The sequence below is a fragment of the Vulpes lagopus genome, chromosome 17, assembly GCF_018345385.1.
Source record: "Vulpes lagopus strain Blue_001 chromosome 17, ASM1834538v1, whole genome shotgun sequence".
In the NCBI taxonomy this organism is placed as follows: domain Eukaryota; kingdom Metazoa; phylum Chordata; class Mammalia; order Carnivora; family Canidae; genus Vulpes; species Vulpes lagopus.
In genome coordinates, this window is record NC_054840.1 from 31,370,735 (window position 1) to 31,388,133 (window position 17,399).

The 17,399-nt window shown below is 58.5% G+C and overlaps 1 protein-coding gene across 3 annotated transcripts in view; it reads right to left on the reverse strand.

Moving 5' to 3' along the window:
* Nucleotides 1-17,399, reverse strand: part of SLC9A3 (solute carrier family 9 member A3) — a 43,813-nt gene that overhangs the window by 14,563 nt on the left and 11,851 nt on the right. For 2 of the 3 annotated variants that reach the window (XM_041731886.1, XM_041731887.1), the window contains exons 2-3: nt 4,296-4,598; nt 1,274-1,434 (exon numbers count right to left, since the gene is read on the reverse strand). In XM_041731886.1, the coding sequence (XP_041587820.1) occupies nt 1,274-1,434; nt 4,296-4,598 (464 nt within the window). Of the gene's footprint in view, nt 1-1,273; nt 1,435-4,295; nt 4,599-7,145; nt 8,092-17,399 lie in introns of those variants that run through there. The other variant, XM_041731889.1, reaches the window with a different exon arrangement.

Sequence of the window (17,399 nt, forward strand, 5' to 3'; positions counted from 1 at the left end):
GAAGTTGTGGAGGTAGGGCAGCGCTTCCAGGGCTGCACCCCCCCTCCGCCCCCGACGAGGTGCCACTCCACAGTGAGGGGCCAGGGGCCGAGGGACTGCGGTGGGCAGGATGCAGGCTCCTCCCTCTCCAGGTGTGCTCCGGGGGTCAGAGGACCCCAAAGGCAGGGAGGTGAGGCAGGCTGGACCGTGCGCGGGGCCTGGGCAGGCAGCCTCCAAGGACGGAAGGTGTTGAAGCTGGACCTCAGCTCAGGTGTCTCTGTGGACACGTGGGTGGGAGGGGACGTGGAACGTAGGGTCCAGACGTCAGTTTGAGCTTCTGCAGAGATGAGAAGCCTCGGCACAGAGCAGCTCAGCCTCCAAGGGGCTGTGCAGATGTTTTCTGATTAAGTCTCTAATGCTCACAATTCCTGGAGAACATCTCTCTGCTATGTCAGGAAACTGCAGCAGCACCTTAGGGCTTTTCAGACCCCTGAACCCCAAAGGGATGTCAGAAGGGAGTGTCTTAGCGAGGCCATGGGTACTCAGAGCCAAGACGGATCTTCACATCCTGCCGTGTCTGCAAAACCCCAGGGACGAGGGAAGGGGCTGACCCCGGGGTCCGGAGCAGGTGCTCAGAGACACACAGGCCGGCTGCCCGTAACTTGGCTCAGCTTGGGGTGGCTTTGGGGCACTCCAGGCCGACGGCTCTGAGGCTGAGACAGCGTCCCCGCATTTCACAAACCTTCTGTTCACTTTGCAGAGGTGCTGCGGCCTCATGCCCTGACTGAGGGTCCTCCAGCCCCTGCCCACACACGGGGGCCCTGCCGAGCTCCCTCCTGGAGACAGTGCCGCCTCCGAGCACATGACAGCCAGCGCTGCGGCCGGTGCTGGCTCGTCTTCCCTCCTGAATCCTAGTGAGATCCTGCTGTTTTAGCGGCTCCGGCTCCCTTAGGGGGTTCAGGAATGGGTGGCACCAATGCCCCCAGGTAGAGGTGTCCTGCTCTGAGAACGAGGCGGGGGTGGGGAGGCGCTGCCAGAACTGGTGAGACAGGCAGTGGTTCTGGGTTAGGAGGAGGCAAGGGAAGGGGTGCGAGCGCCCGGGGCTGGCATGGGGACGTCTCCTCCAGTCGGAGCTGCGAGCAGAGGACCAGCCCCTCGCTTAGGCAGCGTTCTCTGCCCGCTGCACCGAGGGCCCCAGGCAGTTCTACGGTTCCTGCACCGTGACCGCGTGTCCCCTCCCGGTGGCCCCAGATGCTCCCTGGCAAGTCCCTGGGCCCGCCTGGCACCCACTCACCACGGTGACAGCGTCGTTCAGCAGCGACTCCCCAAAGACGATGATGAACAGCACCTCGTTGACGTGGACCTCCTCGAACACGGCCAGGACGGCCACCGGGTCCACAGCAGCGATCAGGCTGCCGAACAGAAGGAAATCCAGCAGCCCGATGTTCAGGTCTCCTGCAGGACAGGCGGGCCGTCAGGGAGAGCCCCCAGCCAGGCCGAATGAGGGCCTCCAGTCAGCACACCTGCCCCCAGGCCTTCAGGGTCCTTCCAGGCGCTGTCCCGCTGACAGCTGCATTGGAAGCCCCCCAGGATGGGGACTCCGCCTCCCCCCATGGGCTCCCACAGCCTCAGGCAGGGCTGGCCTCATCCCCAGGGGAACTGCCTGACCCCACTTCTTCCCTTGGTCTCCCCTGGGCCCCGGCTGCTTCCTCCTTCCAGCCTATCGCGCCTGCTGCAGGCAGATGAGGAGCTGGGGGTGGGGGACACACACAGCAGGGAATCAGGCCCCTGCCCTGGGGGCCTACAGTGCAGGGGTGTAGGTGGTGAGTGTGATGGGGAGGTGGTCGGGGCTCGACAGGCATGGGGGAGGCCTCCCTGGGGACTGACATCTCAGCCCAGACCAGAGCCCCCAGGACCAGCTGGAGGCAGGGGCACAACAGGCCTCACAGGGTCCTGGGGGCTCCCATCGGAGGGGCTGCAGGGAGGTCAGCTGGGGACCCAGAGCGGAGGGAGGGGGAGCAAGGGCCTTGGAGGAGCCTGCTTCTGGGAGTGGCCCCTGCCCTGTGGGTTCCTGGCACTCTCGGGGGCGGGGGTCATGCCTAGATGCTCTTTCCAGAGCCTCTGTCCTTCCAGATCTGTGTCAGGATCCAGAGCAACACCGGGCCACACAGGAGCCCCAGCAGCAGTCTGCACTTGGGGTCCAGGCTCTGTGGGGACACACACCTGCCCCCAGTTGGGCTGCTTGGGGAGGTCCTCGGCCAGGGGCCTGCTGGCATGAGCTCCCTCCCCAGCCTGAGCGGACTCCAACAGACCCCAGGGGCCAGTCAGGCCTGGAGGGCCAGGGAGAGGAAGGGAGACAGGGCTGTGGGGCCCTCGGGTCCAGGACGGTGGCCTCTGTGTGGCCGGGGCTTCCCTCAGGGCCAGGCAGGGAGAAGGCTAGGTGTGCAGAGAGGCCGGGCCCTAGACCTGGTTCCTAGGGGCCTGGGAAGCATCCTCGCTGGAGCAGGGGCAGGTGTCAAAACTGCTTCCTGTGACTTTAAAATGTCTCTTCCGGAAGGGACACCCGAGGTTCTGCTTCTCCGCCTCCAGACGTGGTCGGTGAGGCGGGGTGAGGGGAACACAGTCCTTCCAGGCTTCAGACACCAGGGGCTTCCCAGTGCACACCCACCCTTGAGGCGTCCATTCTTAAATGCCTCCTGACTCCCTGGCCTCTCGCTGTCCACAGATCCTGACAGACCCTGTGGCACATTCTGGAAGCCACTCCAACGTCCCGGGTCTGGGGTAGCCTGCCCTCTTCCCTGGAGAGACCGTCTACCACCCACTGGTGCTGCCAACAAGGTTCCTGGGACCAGGCTGGACTGTGGGATCCCAACTCCCAGGCTACGAGTTCCAGGACCTTCTGTCCACCACCTGAGGTTCACCCACATGAAGCCTCTCGGACCGACCACCTGGAGCCTCTGCTGGGCCTCCCTGCGCCGGCCTGTCCAGATGCCCACCTGGCACCCCATGCCAGGCCTCCTGGGGGTGACCTCTGCTCACAGGGGTGCTCCACAGTCCACGGGTCCCCAGAAACTGACCCCTACCCTCCCAGCCCCACCAGGCTTGCAGTTCTGGGTGTTCTGGGCCAGGATAAACTTGTTGGCCCCTGAGTGCTCCTCTGCTCCATGACTGTGGCTGATGCCCGGCCTTGACCAGGGGCATCCTGAGGGCTGAACACAGGCCCCACAGGGGGCTCCTGCCCCCACCCCTGAGACCTTCCCCAGGGTCCAGTGGCCAGAGGGGATCCTGTTATCTCAGATATGTCCCAACTATTGAAGGGCATCGCCAATAAATGCAACACAATACACCTGAGGCTTCCTTCCCTGCGAGGCCTGGCCAGGTGCACCGGGCACTGTGTCACCCTCGGGGAGCCTGGGGGTGGTACCCACTGGCAGCGGGGGCTCAAAGGACCATGTGTGCTCCTCATGGGCTGAGGACAAAGTCCCAAGATGACAAATGGACCAGGCAAGGTGATGGCTCGGGGCAGGGGCCCTTTGGCCTCCCGTGCTGGCTGCAGGTCCTGTGTCATCCAGGCTCCAAGGCCCTGCTCCCCGGAGCTGGGCCCAAGGCTCATCCTTAGTCAGAAGGAAATCATGGCCCGGCCCTCCTGGCAGGTGGAGGTGCTTGGGGCCAAGGTGGAGCACGGACAGGCGCCCGTGGGGCTGACAGCCCCTTTCCATGGTGGCCCCCATGTGACACCGTGAAGGGCTGTGTTTCGGGCTGCATGCACTTCTGTGTGAGGCTCCCTGGGCCCCGGCCCACCTGCTCCAGTTCCCCAGGCGGGTGGGGTGCACCTCCGCTGAGTTAAGTAACCCAAACTGCAGGAGAAGTTGCTACGGATGCGGAGCAGCAGTCGACCTGGCTTTTCCTGCAGGTTTGCGTACAAACAACGAACGACCCAATCTCTGTGCTCAGCGGCTCGACCCCACCCGCCTCACCCACCCGCTAGCCTGGTCTGACAGGATTTCATCCCCAAGTAGGACACGAGTCCCGCCTGGGAATGCCCAGACCACTGTTGTTTATTAATTAAACCTTATTTTCAACACACCAAACTGGTTAAGTGGACCAACCAGTGACGTTTGTCACCCTGCACATTCATCCCCTTTCTGGGTCTGTGTTCTGTATCCTGCCCAGACCCTGCTCCTGCAGAGCCCACCCTGAGGACACCCCCAGGACCTCGCCCCAAGGACCCCACCCCGAGGACCCCACACCCAGGATGACCTCACCCCAACCATCCCCTGCTCCAAGGACACCCCATGGATGCCATGCCCCCTTACCCATAAGGCCGCTACAGAAAACACCGTAGAGGGACAGCCCAGTGGTGGCCGCGTTCCACACGGTGCCGATGACGGCGTACAGCAGGATGGTGCCCAGATTCCCGAAGAAGAGCCGGTTGGGCATGAAGTAGCCGGCGTCTAGCACGATGGGAGGCAGCAGGTAGAAGAAGAAGGCGGTGGGTGTCAGCGTGAAGGAGGCGATGTGGTCAGCTGCCCAGACAATGCCGCCCAGCACCAGTCCCAGCACGATGAGCAGCACACTCTCGGGGACAACGCTGGTGACCTTGTGTGACAGGTGGAAGCCTGTGGGGGAGGGGGCGGTCAGGGCACAGGGTCCCCTCGGAGCCAGGCTGCCCCTGGAGGAGTGGGCTGGGCCAGGGCTACTGCAGGCCCCTCCCGCATGGTGGGTGTCTTTCTGGAAGCTGCGACAGGGAGAAGTGGTGATGTTGTGACCAGTCCCCTACACCTCCTTGCTCACACCTGGATGCGCCCCGGAAGCCAGGTGCCACGTCTGGGTCTGGGGATACCCCTATGGCCCATCATGTGGCCAGGAGGCCCTGCCACTGCACTGCTGACTGCTGTCCCCTGAGGACCCCACCTCCGGGTCTCCTTGCCCCTTGCAGGGGGAATGGCCCTCTTCCTCCACGGGCAGTCCAGGAGACTGGGGAGGAGGTGGGCCGGACAGGAAGAGCCTCCTGTGACAGAAGCCGGACAGAGGACTCAGGTCTCGATAACAGGCCCCAAGCTGGGTGGGCAGAGCCCAAGGCACCCACATCCACAGGCCCCAGGTAGCCCGCTCTGGGCCTGAGTGGGGATGCCCCCTGCACCCCTCACCCCTTCATGCTGCCTCTGGGCCCGCTTCCTCCACCTCTCAGGTGCTGGAGTCTGAGCCTGCTTGAAGCCTGGGGGGGACCATCCCCTCTGGCTTGCGTGGGGTCACAGCCCCGAGGAACAGAGCCTCCGGAGGCCACAGTCGGCAGGGCTCCCCCGGGGGCACGAGCTCCACTTCCCCATGGGAGCTGGTGGGGACAGTGGGGTCTGCGTCCCCCTGCCAAAAGCTGTCCCCAGGGCCCCGTCGGCCCACCAACCCTACCAGGACCTCAGGGCACAGGTCCTTCCAGGTGAGGCAGGACCTACTGGGGCCCATTTCTCCTTCTATTTTATTTGCTCTATTTTAAGACTCAGAAACAAGTGAGAAGATTTTCTACATTAAGCCTGATTTCAAAATAGTCGGAACATGGACTGGAGAGCCTGGCTCACATTTAGGATAATTCTCTTTTCCATTCCTTGAAGTTCTGAGTATCAAGAGACCTCTCCATGTAGAGCAAGGGCATTATCTTGTGAGCCTGCCCACCTGGGGGCTGGTGTGCAGCGAGCCTGGGGTCTGGTTACTCACCCCTCCCGCCAGGCTCTGCCCTGAGATGCTCTGCTCTGCGTCCCTGGCCTGTTGAATCATGGGGTCACCACAGGGGTCAGATGCTGGCTGTGGAGGACAGTCCCAAGGACTTGTCTTCCCCATTGTGCATGGCCTCCCAAGTCTAGTTGAGAAGCAGAGCGGCAGGTGTGCAGGTGGGACCTTCCGGGGGTGCCGCAGCGTCACCGACCCACGGGTCACCAGCCAAGGGCCCAGATCCGAGTTCTGGAAGGGCCAGGGTTCAGCTTGCAGGGGCAGAAGGGGCCAGTGCTTCTGGGATTGGAGAACCTGCTGGGGACCCCTGCCCCACACAGCTGAGGGCTCTCGGGCTCTCCGGCCACGGCTGTACCCTCGTGTTCCCGTCAAGTTCCACTCTTCCTCCTGAAAATTTTCACGCTCATCTGGTGAACGTCCCTACACGGGGAAGCCCCAAGGAGCCAGCACCCTGGCACCTGCCTGATGACTGTTACCAAACCCTGCCGGGGCACGGAGGGCAAACAGCTCAGGGGGTGGCCGCCCAGAATGATGGAGGGCAGGTTCCTGGGAGCCCTCAGGGCTGTCCCCGCTCGTCAGCAGGAAAGCATCCGGATGGTTTGGCCTCACGGTGCAATGCAGGCTGGGAGGGGCACCATGTGAGCAGGAGAGGCCGGCGCCCAGCAAGGGCACAGAGAGAGGTGCCTACACCTGCAGGGTGCCGCCCAGCACCCAGGACTTGTGATGTGGGGCCACCCCATGCTTCGGGAAGAGTTCCGGCAGCACCTGCCTCCTTGCCAGTCCCGGCGGCAGACACCACGAGGGCCTCGCAGACCCAGCACTGTTCCATCGCAGGCGGGGTGGGGTGCGTGTCCCCCCATCTGGAGCCTCCCTGTTCCTCTGTTCGGGGGGCACCGAGTGACCTCTGAACTCTAGGAAGCCCCTCACTGAGGTCTGACCCCAGAGCTGGCTTCAGGTCACGTTGCTGAGTATTTGGTCTTGAGCCACAATCTGTCCCCAAATCAGGGATTTACACGGGGTCTTGGTCATAGACTGATCTTTCCCAGGAGGACGCGGAGTCCCAGGAAGCGCCAGGTGACACTGTCGCTGGTCCTCAGATGCGTCCTGCATGGCAGCCCAGTATCTCACAATCTAATTAATTAATTAATTAATTTTTTTTTACAATCTAATTAATTTAGTAGATGAGACACGAGGTGACTTCAGAGCTGAGGCTCCTGCTTAACAGTAAGCCCTGAGAACCCACAGAGGAGGTGCCTTCAGATTTGGCTCACTGAGAAGGAAACCTACGTGCACACACACAGGGTGACGGACGCACCATCCGATGGTGGGCGCACCTTGCACAGGTGCGATCCGGGGGGCTGGGCAGCATGTGTGCTTTAGTGCGGAGTCACCTCTGACCTGGACAGAAACACCTGTCACTGCTGCCCAGGTAGGGGACGCACCTGTTCAGGCAGGTGAGGATGTCTGCTGGTAGATTCAGGGCCAGTCCCTCCTGTTCGGAGGGAGGTTTACACCCTTCCTCGCCCATGGGACACTCCTCTGTGGGCCACGGGTTCATGGTGTTGGCGGCTCCTCCACAGCCTGGCTGGGCAGGCGGTCACTCACACCCCGGAGCCGCACACTTGCACCCTCCGAGGTCAGGTGCTCGCCCTTTGACTCTGTTTATGTCGTGCAGACATCTGTTCAGGTAAACTCAGGTCTTTGTTTTACGGCTTCTGAGTTTCATGCCCTTGAAAGCCACTCATGCTTCTGTGTGTCCTGCTACGCGTTTAACATTCCGTCCAACTGGGGTTTAGGAAAGAAAATATTTAAAAATAATGGTGAACGGGAGGACTTGCCCATCCCCAGAGACATCCTGGCCGTGTGCTCCTGCGTCCCTCACTTCTGTGCACTCACCTCCGCTCTCCAACCACTCGTGGCCTGGCTCTGGTCCTGGGGCCACACGTGTTGCCCTGGCTCTGAGCAAGCCCTGAGCATGCACAGAGGACACAGTGGGGGGCTGCTGCTCCTTGTCTCCCCCTGCCTGGTTCCCTGGCCTTTTCTGTCTGGCAGTCGTGAGAGCTTCGTCGTCGAGAACTCCCTGACGGATAGGTGTATCTTCTCCTCAACTCTCCTTCCCTCATGTTGGGGATGCCCCTTCAGTCTGCAGGGCAGCTTCCTGTGACCTCCTCACTCCCCAGGCGCCCAGTCGGCGACCTGCCCTGCCCTGGCCAATTGTCTTAGATGCGGGTCCACAGCAGACGTCCTGCTCGGCCACTGACCCTGGGGCAGAAGGCGGCGTGTCCCTGCCCAGCCAGTGATGCCTGTCCTCCGGTTCTGTGGCCCCCGGACAGTGCTGCGGACTCTCCAGACAGTCCCCCCCGGCACCCCCTCCCATCTGTGTCCCCCCATGTTGATGGAAGTCCTTGACCCCCCTGTCCCCCCAGCCCTCCTGCTCTTATGTCTCAGACCTAACCCTGCGTGTTCACCTGTGGAAACCCTCCAACGATTTCCCGTTCTGCTGTCTTCCGGAGCGTCTTCCTAGTGCAGTTTGCACTGACCCTTTTCTGGGGGTGTAACGCTCTGTGGGGACCTCCCTTCTGTTTCTGCGGTTATGCTTTATGCCAGGTGGGTCCTCCCTCTTTCTCCTACGATGTCACTGTGGCTGCAGGTGCCTTTCTCCAGGTTCTGCTCGACCTCTCCTCTGCATTCATGGATGTGGGGCAATGTCTGATCCAGGCTTCAGCCTCCTATGGGCCCAGGGGTCCTCCCTGGAACTACAGGCTGGGCTGGGGTGTCGCTGTCCTTGCTCTGGGGCTTGAGAGCCTGGCAGTAGGCCGCAGGGAGACCCTGGTCCTTGCTCTCACCCGGCATCAGGCTGGCAGCACAGCCCCGCTGCAGGGGCACCCTCTGGCTCTGTGCCATCCTGCCCAGGCGTGAGGGAGGGTCTCCGGGGACGGGAGCTCTTCAAGAGCAGCCAGGGACCGGTCAGGCCTGCGGGCGGCTCTCCCCACTGCCTGTGACCCCTCCCAGATGGCAGCTGCATTGTAATGAGCTAATTAAATGAAAGACTTCATTGATTCTAAGTGGCAATTTGCTGCTGGTTCAGCCATTAAGCATATAATGGGCATTTTAGGAGCCGGTGAGCCGAATTCCTGCTGGACGTGCCCTGTGGCGTCGGGCTCCGGCAGCTGGCCGGAACCTGGATGGACACAGGCAGGAATGTGGCTCCTAGTCGGGGCGGGTCACCGCGACCGCCCATCATCAGGTCACTGTGAAAATCCGACACAGGGTGGAGGCCATGTCTCTGTCCACAATCCACAACACTGCCTCTGCTGCAACCCCACTGGGCACCCTGGGCCCCTGGGAGGCCGAGGGAGTGGGCACGAGGGGCAGGTGCCTCACCCCTGCCCCCTCACCACACACCCAGCACCTCTGTCCACGCTGCAGACACCATGTGCTATGCTGAGCTGGGCCATTCAGACTCTGACGGGGGCAGGGAAGATCCCAATTTCCTCCCAACCCTTGTTGGATTTACCTCCAAAAACAGAAGGGCCCAGCACAGGTGAGCCTGAACAGTAACGCAGAGCACCTCCTGGGGACCCTCAGTGCTGGGGCCGCCACTGGTGGCCTGTCCTGGAGTCTGAGCTGCGAACACAGGGAAAGGCCAGGTGCCACCTGGGCGGCTGTGACCTCAGGAAGCAATTAGGTGGTGCAGCCTCACACCTCAAAATGGCCCTGTTTGCGGGGGAGAAGCCTAACCCTACAGGTTGGAAGGGCAGAGAACGTCTGGGCCTTTGGGGAGCCCGCTGGCTTTCCCTGCATGCCTTGCCGGGGGAGAGGGCAGCAGCCCCCACCCTGCTGTGCCCACCAGGGGCCCAGCTGCGGCTCTGCAGGCCACTCTGCAAGCCGCTCCGACTCCCAGCTCCTGGCATAAACTCCAGCTCAGGAAACATGAGGTGCTAATGCAGGTGGTGCAGGCAGTGCACACTCGCAGGACAGACAAGATGGAGCCACAGGAACAGGAGAGAACCAAGTGGAAGTGCAGCGGGAAGGCGTAGACAGCAGCACAAGGAGGGAGGTGCGGACTTTCCACAACCAGGCCCACAGGCAACTGCTGAGGCCGGGAGGGTCACAGCTAATTAAGCACAGACGGCCTGGCTGCAGGACGGTAAGGACAGGGGAGCACATGCTTTTAGTTCTAATTACAAACACTCTGACGGATGTCGAAGGTCAGGAGGCGCCAGCCGGCCACCATTCCTGCAATGGTCCCTGGACAGGGCGGGTGCTGGAGGCTCGGGAAGGTCATTGTGGGTGGGGCTGGGTGCCCCCCAGGACATGCCTGGGTGCCCAGGGCCCAGGGTCAGGCCCTACGAGGCCACTGCCTCCAAGGATCTCCCAACAAAATTTAGCTGAGTCCACGCAAATGCAGCAGCACAGTAAATCCTTTGGTTTTACTTTAACGCGTACGAGCTTTGGTAAATTCCATGCGGCCTGACAGAGTCAGCAGATGGAGCAGCGAAACCCGTCCCGGAGAAGCCCGGGAGCACCTGGCACATGCAGGGGACCCGCTGCACTCGGGAGGACAAGCAGGTCAGGGCTGGCCCCGCATGGTCACACAAACGCACACACGTCCTGTCCCAGGATGGGACTGCCTCTGAGCCACTTGTGAGGACAGGAGCCGACCTGCTCACTCTGATCTGTGCCCCAGCCCAAGGCAGGAGTTATAGTAAATGTGTCAGCTGCCGGCCCAGGCCAGGAGGTGGAGATATTCATAGTGTCCTCAAATACTGCCTAGTGACCTAGCTGAGCCCACACCTCCTGCCTGCGACGATGTTGTGGATGAGCGCTCAGAGGGTTGTCGGTGAGCTGGCCTGGCCGCTCCCCAGGGAGGGCCTGCTTCCGGGACCCTGAGGACAGCTCCCAGAGCAATGGAGCCCTTTCAGGACTGGCCCTTCTGAGGGCCCTTCTGCTCACAAACCACAAAACACTTTAAACATCATACGCCTACAAAACTCAAGCACACTTTGTCAATTTTTTTTTCTTTTTAAAGATTTTATTTATTTATTCATAGAGACAGAGAGAGAGGCAGAGACACAGGCAGAGGGAGAAGCAGGCATCATACAGAGAGCCTGATGTGGGACTCGATCCAGGGTCTCCGGGATCATGCCCTGGGCTGCAGGCGGCGCTAAACCGCTGCGCCACCGGGGCTGCCCCACTTTGTCAATTTTTTAATTAAAAAAATGAAAATTGTTACTAGCCTCCGAGGAAGCATCATATTCTTTCATTCTGAGCCATCATGAGTAACAGAAGTGAGAACAGAAGGAAGGTGGGCCCTGGCCGGCTTCAAGCACTGGAGGGAGACCCAGAGCGGCGTTTGGATTTCAAACAAAACTGTCCTCCTTTGTTGAGAGGCGTCCACCCCAGACGCTGTCCCTCGTAGGGCAGGTGGGGCAGTAACACCACACACCAGGGGTCCTTGATAATCTCACATCTAAATACACACATTCCTAACAGCAAACAGTAAGTGTTGTCAAGCCGACCCATGAGTGAACGTCCAGGTGGATGGCGTGCCAGAGCCGAGCTGAGCCAGCCCCGGCAGGCCATCCCCACCAGTCCTCCTCCCTGAGCATCCTCCCCTCCTCAACCCTCCTGGCCAGGCGGCTTCTCAAGGCTCTGTGTGTAAAGGATTATATACTTTAAGCTTTGCTTTCTTATGATTTGTGACTGGCTCTAAATTAAATGAAGATTTGAGAGCAGGATCTAGGACAATTATAAGTTTGAGGTGGGCACAGGTGGGGTAGCCCCATCGCACCAACCATCTGCGGGGATCGACCCCCCCCTAACAAGCACTAACACGGTAGAGAGACAGGCACACTGGAGGGCTCCAGACCTTAAGGGATGGGGTGGCAATGGGCGAGTGCCCTGTTTCCCTTTTCATTTGTGTTTTTCTGACTTCCCTGTTCTTTATGGCTTTTTCCAGCTGGAATTGTGGAGTGCAATTAAAACTCAGATAGAAACCTATAGTATGGGGACCTGGGGGGCTCTGTCAGTGAAGCATCTGCCTTCAGCTGAGGTTATGATCCTGGGGTCCTGGGATCGAGTCCTGCATTGGGGAGTGGGGGCTCCCTGCTCAGCGGGGACTCTGCTTCTCTCTGCCCCTGGTCATGTGCATGCACACGCTCTCTCTCTCTCTCTCTCTCTTTCCCTCTTAAATAAATAAATAAATAAAATCTTAAAAGAAAAAAAAGCAAAAGGAACCCGTAGTCTTACAGGATGGAGAGAGCGGAGCACACAGAAGGCGATGGCTGCTGCAGCTGCACAATGCAAGGCCAAATCCCACATCCTATGCATGAGCTCTTCCCAAATTCCTGGCTGGTCCCTGAATTACACACAAGAGAGGCAGATCCAAACTTCTTGTCACCACAGAGGAGACATCATCAGAGTTTTGGGTCATTCCTGGTCAAGCAGCAATGCAGCAACAACCACCACAGAAATCCATGCTCTCCAGAGGAACATAGAATACAGAGTCTCTACAGTGTATGAGCCACAATGTTCTAGGAACAATCTGAAATTATATGAAGAAACAGGAAAATGGGACCCATATGTCAGTGAAGATCTCAAGATGATCCATAGACTGGATTCTGTAGACCAGGATTTACAAAGTGCTACTGTAACTACGCTCAAGGATGTAAAGGAAAATATGTTTGTAATGAATCAAAAAATAGTAGATCTCAGTAGCAGAAAAGGAGTTAGCAATTTTTTTCTGAAAGAGCCAGACAGCAAATTATTTAGGCTGTGGGCTACCCAGCCTGCTCTGCAGCTACTCGGCTTTGCCACTGCATCACGAGAACAACCAGCATGTACATTAATGGATCAGCACAGCTGTGTTCCAAGAAAACTTTATTTACAAAAGCAGGTAGCTAGCCCAAAGACTGTCTGTGACTCTCAAAATAGAAGAAATCCAAAAGAATCAAATGAAAATTCTAGAATCGAAGAGCTCAATATCTGAAATAAGAAATTCAACAGATAGACTTAACAGCAGACAGAGATGAGAGAAAAGATAGTGAATGGGAAGTGAGATTGGTGGAAAAATCCGATCTAAGGAACAAAGATAAAAAAGATAGAAAGTGGACAGAACATTAGTGGTCAGTGGGACAGTGTTGAAAGGTCCAATATGTATGTAAATGGAGTCCCAGAGGTGAGTAGGGGGAGGATGGGGTGGAAAAATCGAGGAAGTAAGGGTTCCAAATGTCCCCAGTTTGGTGAAAGACATAAATTCCTAGGTTTGAGAAGTCCCTCAGATTGGATTTCTATTTGATTCCCATTCCCATTGATCAGTCTTCAAGTGACCTTGGAATAGGCCTGAGAAGAGCTGAGGGTCCAGGGCAAGCAGGTGCAGATGGGGGAAGGTCCCAGGAGGTCAGAGGTCAGGGGGGAGGGAGAGGGCTGCCCCCAAAGCCTGAGCAGAGCCCCCGAGTCAAGCCCATGGCACAGAGGGCAGTTGCGGGTGGAAGCTGCTGGTCAGCTCCCCAAGACCCTTTTTCACAAAACGGTGACTTGCATTCCAGCTGCGGTGGCAGCGGCACCTGTGTCCACCCGTGTGTCACACGGATCCTGGTGGTACCCCCAGTGCCCTGCCTCTGCTGAGGGTGTGGAAAGGGTGGCTGAAGGCTGGGACTTGGGGACTCTGCTTCCATGGAAGGAGCTGGAGGCAGGCAGGTGCCCGGGAGGTCAGACAATGCAGAAGAGGCCTCCTTCAGAGCCCACAGTGCTCCTGACCTGGCGGTCGGCTGGAGATGTGGAGACTGACCCCCATGTTCAAATGCGTTGGAAAATACACGGAAGCCAAGACACAAAGATGCTTCAGTCCAGGGTGGGGCTGGGGGGCTATGAGGGACCCTCAAGAGGCTACAAGGATTTTGTGAGCAGACTCTGTAGGGGAGCAAGTTCAGACCTTCTTGACCTTTACACTTCATGGGAAAATTCCAGTGAGGCCATTTTCTCTAAGGACATCTTTTGTGCAGATAACGTGTGGGCAATGGCCCAAGCTGTTGTAAACTGTGGCAGTGGCGTCCCTGCCGTCACCACTATCAGGGTGTTCCTAGCACCAGCCCCTGAAGCAGGACTTTGTCATGGGCTGCTGCCCAGACACGCTGTGGCAGGAAGTGATGGGGACTATTGACTCTTGATATTGATGCAGCATTGCAAGAGGACAAAGGCCTCCCCAAGGTGGGAAGACCACGGGGTGGCCGCCAGCCCCGAGGGCCTGGCACAGGTCCCATGTCTCGAGAAAAGCCGGATGGACCACTGGACCACCGGACGGACATGGGCCATTCCTGGAGGTAGATGGCGCCACCAGGACAGCCTTTGTGGGGGTGGCTGCAGCACCCCTGGGTTCCCGTCATCTGCCCCAAATGCAGGAGGCTCAGGGCAAGGGCGCACCCTGCGGGTGGCCTGGCTGGGAGCTGCCCCAAGGCCTCCCCCACTGCCAGGGGCCTTCACAAGCTATTATTATTTTATCCCTGTGGACTTGGCTTCCTTGTGACAAGAGGATAAACACAACCCTTCTGGAATGTTGTAAAATGAAAATCAGGTTCTCACAAGGAAGGTGGACTGTGGTTCTCCCCAGGCCCGATGAAAACAAAAGAGGGTAACGTCACTAAATTCCTATAGGTTTAGTTTCCTGGCCGGAACAACGGGAAGGAGGGATATGAGGGTGCAGGACATGCCCCTCGTAGACATGGCATTCTGCTCACACACACGTGGGCCCAGGTACAGCTGGGGGTGTCTCAGGCCTGAAACCCTCAGCTGACACGCAGAAGCACAGGAAGCAAGCGAGGGAAGGTGGAGGGGCCCCTGGCGGCATCGTCACCATGAGCAAGTCCATCCAGAGGCCTGAAGACCTCTTCTCCATGAGAGGTGAAGTGCTCAATAGAAGAGGTGAAAGGTGAAGTCACAGAGGTCTCTCTGGACACAGAGGAGAATGCAGGCGGGGACAGTGAGAAGGGCCCAGGGATGTTCAGAAGGCGCGGTGGCAGCAGGGGGATGCGCTCATTATGAATGGCAGGGAGCATGGGGGAGGACAGGGAAGCGCCCCCACGAGGCCCAGACAGGGGCAGGTGTGTGGCCCTAACATCAACTCTGGAGGGACCGGGAGGGTTGTGACCTCCAGACCCATCCCAGAGGCCATTGGGCTGTGGTGACACCTAGATGTCAGTACTTGGCTGCATGGCCAGTCTGCAAAGTAACAGGGGAAAAGCCACCTGTGGCGGGGAAGGAACCATAGAGGTGCCCCCAGGACACAAGGCCTGCAATCCAGGGGAGAGGTGCCCGGTGTTCGGGGATGGGGAGGAGCACCGTGCTGGACGCCCCGGACAGGAGAAGCCTGGGAACCCTCGAGACTGCCCTGCACAGCAGCCCGGAGCCTGAAGCTCGACACAGGATCATTGAGATCCACGCAAAACTGCGCCAATGACAGCACTCACTGACTTCACATAACATAAAGGCTGTCCTGGAAATGGAAAATGGTCCCACATGATCTCACGGCTCCCGAGACAGTCCTTGTGGTCATAGTGTCCAGCCAGCACTGAAATTCAGGTGGAAAACCCCAGAACTTAGAGAGCATGCAGGTGGGGGCAGGGCGGGCTTTCTGTGTCGACCCTCCGGCAGGAGCCCCACAGCCCACAAGCTCACAGTATGTCCCTCCCTCCTCGGGCATGCATGGGCATGGTCTTGGCCACAGAGCCCAGCATGCCCGACACATGGCAGCGAGGCCAGGAGCACAGGGAGCAGGTGGGCCTCGAGGGCAGGGGCAGGGCCGCTCATAGACAATGGGATCCCCCATGTGGGAAATCCCATGTGTGATGAGAGAGCAGGGCTGCGGGACACACCGTCTACCCCTTCCCTACAAACCAGCAATGAAGGTTCAGAATCTAAAACACAAGGTTATTTACGTCATCACTATAAAACAAACAAAAAAAATTTTAAAAACCTTTAGTTACAAATCTAACAAAACAAGTACAGGACCCATATGAGGAACACATCACAGAAGACTTCTGTACATGGACAGATGCCCCACATGCGTGGGTTGGAGGACTTGACTGGGTCGCGCTGTCCATTCTTCCCGGCAGGACCCATGGACACAGGGCAATCCCAATAAAAATCCCAGCCGGTTATTTTATCATATGGAGATACGGGAGACCCAGGATAGCTGGCCCAGCGTCGGCGACAACAACAAAGTGCAGGACCGACACCCCGGCTTCCAGATCCTACAGAAGCATGGGGACAGGGCAGCCCGGTACTCCTGAAGGCACAGACCTACAGACAGACCCACGGACACACAGTCCCTGACCTTCAACATGGGGCAGAGGCAGCACAGCCGAGCCAAGACCGTGTCTTCAACGAGGGGTGTCCACGTGCAAAGAAGTGAATCTGGACGCAGGCCCTACAGCCTCACGGTAACGACTCACAACGGGCCACACACCTCGCCATGAAATGCAAACCCATCGGTCTCCTGGAGGGTAGTGTAAGAGGACACCTAGAAGACTCTGGGGTCCGGGAGGACTTTTAGATGCACCACCACGGGCGGGACCCATGAAGGAAGGAACTGGGAAGCTGGACCTCACTGAACGTAAACACCTCTGCTCTCGGAACGACAGTGACAGCTCCCAAGCCAGAGACGGGGAGGAAATATCTGCTAAAGACACGTATGCTGAAGGATCTGTATCCCGAATACACGAGGAACTCAAACCCCAGTAAGAAAACAAACTACCCACTTGAAAACCGGGCCCAAAATCTAAACAGACACGTCATCAAAGAAGATACGCAGGTGGGAAGTGAGCACACGGAAGGTGCCCAGTGCCATCCGTAGTCAGGGAATGCAAATTAAGACAACACGGTGCCTCTGCACCTCTATCGGGACAATCAAAACCCAAACCCTGCCAACAGCTGATGCTGGCTGGGACGTGGCGCAGCAGGAACTCCGATGCTTTGCTGCTGGGAGTGCAACACGGTGCCGCCACGGGGGAGGACAGTCTGGTGGTTTCCTGCAGACCTGCACAAACCCTAACCCACAGCCACACTCCTCGGCATTTATACCAAGGAAATGAGACCTGATGTCCACATGGGAACCTGCATATGCACGTTCAGAGCAGCTCTGTAACAGCCAGACCCTGGGAGCAAGCAGGCCGTTCTCCAGGGCGTGATGGGTAAATGGACTCTGCGACCCACAGATGGAGTATCGTTCAGCCCTGAAAGGGGAGCTACCAAGACGGGAAAGCACTGCAGGCTACTTAGGGGGAGACGTCAGTCTGAGAAGGCTGCGGTCTGGATCCTCACACAGCAGGACAGCTAGTCTACGACATTCCAGAAAAGGCAAAACTATGGAGGCAGGAAAGAGCCCCATGGCTGCCAGGGTCGGGGAGTGAGGTGGCGTGGGGCAGGCAGGGTACTTGATGCTGTAACGAGGGGCACGTGTCCGCACACTTTGTGTGAACGCCCACAGTGCACCCAGATGTCAGCTACGGACGGAGTAAAATACTGGCATTGGCTCATCGACTGCAGCCCGTGTAGCACAGCGACGCCAGACGGTAACAAGGTGGGGGCCGCAGGTGGGTACGCAGTGCTATCTGCTCACTTATTTTGTACGTTTACACCTTTCCTAAACACACAGCGTCTACTAATCTTTGAAGATCGGCATTGCCGAGGCTGTGCTG